Source organism: Poecilia latipinna, unplaced genomic scaffold (genome assembly GCF_001443285.1).
Source record: "Poecilia latipinna isolate Pla-1442-1.1 unplaced genomic scaffold, P_latipinna-1.0 Scaffold2456, whole genome shotgun sequence".
Classification (NCBI taxonomy): Eukaryota; Metazoa; Chordata; class Actinopteri; order Cyprinodontiformes; family Poeciliidae; genus Poecilia; species Poecilia latipinna.
Genome location: NW_015115072.1, coordinates 84,142 through 89,108, shown reverse-complemented (window position 1 = coordinate 89,108; position 4,967 = coordinate 84,142). Strand labels below are relative to the sequence as shown.

The 4,967-nt window shown below is 38.5% G+C and overlaps 1 protein-coding gene across 1 annotated transcript in view; it reads left to right on the top strand.

The window, feature by feature from the left end:
- The window catches only part of ap2b1 (adaptor related protein complex 2 subunit beta 1), a 40,104-nt gene extending 35,137 nt beyond the window's left edge, over positions 1-4,967 (top strand). Inside the window, exons 20-23 of the mRNA XM_015019603.1 lie at positions 1,989-2,073; positions 2,433-2,519; positions 3,979-4,133; positions 4,625-4,967. Of these exons, the coding sequence (XP_014875089.1) occupies positions 1,989-2,073; positions 2,433-2,519; positions 3,979-4,133; positions 4,625-4,699 (402 nt within the window). The 3' untranslated portion in view covers positions 4,700-4,967. The remainder of the gene's footprint in view (positions 1-1,988; positions 2,074-2,432; positions 2,520-3,978; positions 4,134-4,624) is intronic.

Here is a 4,967-nt window from a genome sequence, read left to right as displayed (position 1 = left end):
GACTGAGTATGTAAAACCAATTAGATCTGACTTCATTTGATTATTCTTGTGAATTATGTGTCCTGCCCTTTTATGTTCATGTGATTTTTATTGCTCGAGTTGGTGCAATCCCCATTTTTGTTCAGTTTTGTTCATTTTTGTTATCGTTCAAAACGAAAATTAGAAACGGTCTGTAAAAGAAAATACCAGAAAGGCAGTATGTACAAAATTACTTGGACTCTCCGCTTCTATCCTCATGTACAACTTAAATGGGTAAAGCTGCAATTAACAAATGTGATGGAATTCTGTCTTTCTAACTAAAAAAATAATTACAAAAAAACAAACAAAAAACATAAAATATTTGAAAATCAGACAACAGGCAAGTGAATCACAGCAACGTCATCAGCCAGTGTAATGCTGAACTGATGCGGTGAAGCTACCAGTAGCAGGAGCAGAGCTGCGCCAAAAGCTTACAAATACTGAAGAGAAAGAGAGCTGCCATCGATACAGTTGCAGTCAAGCATGTTTTACCAAGTTGCTCAAAGTCTAAACTGGTATTGTTGTGCATTTAAAGTGTAAAGTTTACCTTCGAGCAATCATCCCCCAGAGGAATCCCAGCGTCCTCCTTTTGTAAAAGTTTCCGCCAGCGCCCCCTGCCGTCCTCTGAACGTCCCCCGGGGGGGGGGGCGGTACCGCCCCCGTTGAGAAACGCTGGTCTAGATCAGTGGTCCCCAACCTTTTTATTACCGTGGACCGGTCAAGACTTTTGCTGTGGAAATTTTGCTGCAGCCCGGGGGAACCGTCAGATAAGGCTTCTGCATGTTGGTGTTCCAGCTAAAGCCTGAATATACCCTATTTGGGTTGTCTTGGCCCTTTTATCGCAGCCTGTGGGGTTTACACTGACTGGGAACGAGAATACAACCTGTTGAATGTGACAGGTAGCCAATCAGAAAGCGCGGTGACGTCAGAACAGAGGGGAATCCTTAACAGCTGACATATCACGCAACTGAGAGTCTGGTGGATATCAGAGATGATATGTGGAAATGTTTATTATTATATGTAAAGGTCATTGGAGAATCGGCCAACAATTCTTAAATCTTGCCGTCTAAACCAGACTTAAGACTCACAAGCTCTACTCATCTCATCTCGACCACCGACCGCAGGTTACATATCCCTTCAAAATAAGATACAGATGCGCCACAAAACGAACATTTTACTTTCGTGAAAATTTTAACTCACGATAATGACTAACGGAGCCCTGAGCTTGTTTCTCTGCAACGAGACGGTCCCATCTGGGAGTGATGGAGACAATGACACCAGAAGTGTTGCTTATATCCACAGCCTGCTTGGTCTCTACGAGGTGAAGCAGTTTGAAGCTTCAATGCTTCATTAGCAGCTGGTCGCCGCATGTTACACAGAGCGGCTTGTAATGTTTGACTCACCTACCGGTCCGGAATAAATCCATCCTCCTGTCTCTTCTCTGGGCCTTTTCCCCTTTGCAAAGAAACTTTCCAAAGACATCTGATCTGTTTCTTAATCATTTTGATGTTTGTGGCTCAGTGTTGGCGCGCAAGTAACCGAGAGAATCCGGTTAAAGGATTTTCAAAATAAAAGATTCTCCAGACTCAAATAATACATAAAACGGAAAGATTTAATTATTTCTTGCACGGCCGGGTACCAATTGGTCCACGGACCGGGGGTTGGGGACCACTGATTTAGATGATAATATAAAAAGCTATGGTGGGCTGGATTTTGTCCCTGAGTTTCACAGGTGATTTATATTGTGAAACAGCAGTTTTTGAATCTAAGGATAACTTTTATTAGATAAGATTTATTCATTTAGCAAACTGAACTTCACTCATAAAGTAATGTGCTGGACAGAAAACAGGAAAATGTAACTTCTTATTTTTAATTTTATGTTTGAAGATGCATGTTTATTACACAGTTGTGCTCTGTAGTCTCCAAAATTGTCGTCTAATGCTCTTTCTCCTCTGTTTATTTGTCCACAGGTGGCTGTAAAGAACAACATTGATGTGTTCTACTTCAGCGTCCTCATCCCTCTGAATATATTCTTTGTTGAAGATGGAAAAATGGGTATGATTTTATCCAATTTGCTGATGCAGTGCAATAGACAGCAATACATATTTAATCATTCTTGTTGAAAATACTAAATTAATGAAGAAGTAAAAATATATACATGTTCTATAGAGTGTGGACTGAAATCATCTCTGAGATCCAGAAAGTGAAGCACAGTATAATCAAATTTTATAATTTCAAGAGATGCTTAAAGATAGCCAGAAATTTCAATCTTATCTAATTTAAAAGTAATAATTAACTCTTATGTGTACACCTTGCCTAAAATGGTAAGAAAACTTACATCTTCCTTACAAATGTTGGATCATCTTATAAAGTAATCAAGATCTATATTGATGACTGTGTCTTATTGTTTTCAGAGCGACAGGTGTTTCTGGCGACCTGGAAGGACATTCCCAATGAGAATGAACTCCAGTACCAGATCAAAGATTGTCACCTTAATGCTGGTAGGCACTGCCATCCATGTTTTGTTTGCATTTTAGTTCTTTGCACATTTTGAGTTTTATAGTAAATACTGGAGGCCCTTTATCAAAGATGCACTGAACAGAGTTTTGCAGCTGATTTCAAACATTAGTTCTTGCTAGTTCAGCTTATGCCGACTCGATGTTTCAGGGTTTTTAGCAAAATTAGCTAAAGATGTCTTTATCATCTTAAGTTGCATTTCCATTGAATTTTCTTAATGAAAACATACCGATTTTGAAAGAACGTTTGTTGGTAAAAAGTTTTTGCTCTTGGATAAGGTGGTTTTTCAACTCTTTTAAAAATAGTCTATTTAAAACTAGTGCAATGGAAACAGTTCTTTCGCATCACACAAGTCATGTAATCAACAACCAGATGTTACTCCTGAAGGAAAAGACAAAGAAGATGATGTGGAGTGGATGGAGGTGATGGCGCAGTACGTTCTTTGACGACATTGCGTGAACAAACTTATTGATGTGTAATTTTAAATATGTTTCTTATTTGTAGGAAACACCACAATTGCAAAATTGTGTTTTTTCTACTTTAGTGGAATATCAGCAGTTTTGCGCACATTTAGAATGGAAGCACAGCTATGTGTTGGTCATTGGCGTGGTTAGCATTAATACCGGCAAACTTGAGTCAAGAACAGTGGTATCTGTCGAGGTTCAGGTTTTAGATGTTTCTATGGCTCAGTTCACTAGAATCCAAGAAATGTTTCGTCAGCAGGCCTCTCCACAACTGGAAGATGTTCTCAGCCAGTTATGCTGGCGCAGGGAGACAGAAGAGTGCGACGGGTTTAGAGATTAGAAAAAGATCGGGTTTTTGATCTGGTCGCTGGTCAGGGCTGATCAACCTGAAACTCCACCGAGTGTAATCAATAACTGATTTCTCTGTGAATCTCCAAGACTTACATTAACAGCAGATTTAAAGTTTGAATTCTTCTGTGGTTTTACTGATCCTGAATTTTTAAGATATTCTGCTCAGTTACTGTAATTAATTCTTCATTTGTCATATAATGCCATTTTTAGGTCCTGTCTCGTGTTAAGTCTAAAATCTTACTTTCTGATTTTTCTTCTTTCACCCACATGCTCACCTTTGGATACTTTGTTTTTTGTCTAATCTGTTCAACTTCTTTGTTTTTGTTTCATGTAGAAGGGCTGTTAATTGTGCCGTTTCTCTCACAGCCATAACAGCCCATGGTGGCTTGCAATATGAGATAGATTTAGAACCTTGTGATCTGAAGGTTGCTAATAGATATTCAATAAAATCCTCTAAGAGCTAGTTGACCCTGTAGCAGTAGATGAATTTTGACAAAATGTTGGTTTACTTAGTTGTTTTAGCCTCTTGTTTTTGTGTATTTGTTTATTTCCTTAGTTTATTATTACTTCAAGCTTCATAAGTTAAGATATTTCATAATATGGACTGATTTTGATTCTGGTCTTACAGACACAGTGTCTGGCAAACTACAGAATAACAACGTCTACACCATTGCCAAAAGAAACGTGGAAGGCCAGGACATGCTGTACCAGTCACTCAAGTTGACCAATGGCATTTGGATCCTGGCTGAGCTCCGCATTCAACCAGGGAACCCCAATTATACGGTACAGAATACATGTATATGTCAATACAGAGATTTATTTTTAGGAACTGATTTGTATTTCCTGCAAAGTTATTTGTTAATTTTTGATTAGCGATGCTGCATATAAACCAACCGTCAAGGTCTAACCTGAAAGAAGCAGCAAAGTACTCGTATGTCTGAGAGTTGTGTGTTGTTCTTTTTGTAAAAAGTAGTAGATTCCGACTATAAATGTACTGATGTGTGTTTCTAGAAAAGGGTCGTAAGTATTTGCCTATTTTGGATATCTGCAGGTGGTGCAGCACAAACACTGGGGGTCCACTGTATTTGTTTCTTTTGAAGTTTTACTACTATTTATTCTAACAATAGTTTTTTTTTTGTTTTTTGTTCCTTCTCTAGTTCTGGCACCTTCCTTTCTGTTTTACAAATGAACTAAGCTATAAATACAGAGCCCCCTCCCCCTAAAAATAGATGTTAAAAATGACATTGTTACTTTTTTCTTTTTTTTCTCCCCAGCTCTCTCTGAAGTGTCGGGCTCCCGAAGTTTCTCAGTACATCTACCAGATGTATGACTCCATCCTGAAAAACTGAGCTCATGGCTACTCTCCTCCTTCCTGGAAAGTGGCTGTTTATTTTCTGTGCTTATAACCAACTGCCAGAACAAGAGAATTAAAAAAGTAAATGAGAAATAATAATCTGAAATGTTAGGTGCATTTTCACTTTGAAAAGTCATTATTGTGGTTGACATATTTTCATTTTCTGTTGTTTTGGCAGTCTGGAATCGATGACTGTGTCTCTCAGTACACTCCCTGTTTATGCTTGTGTCCTAGTAAAAACGCATTAATCATTCCATCCTTAA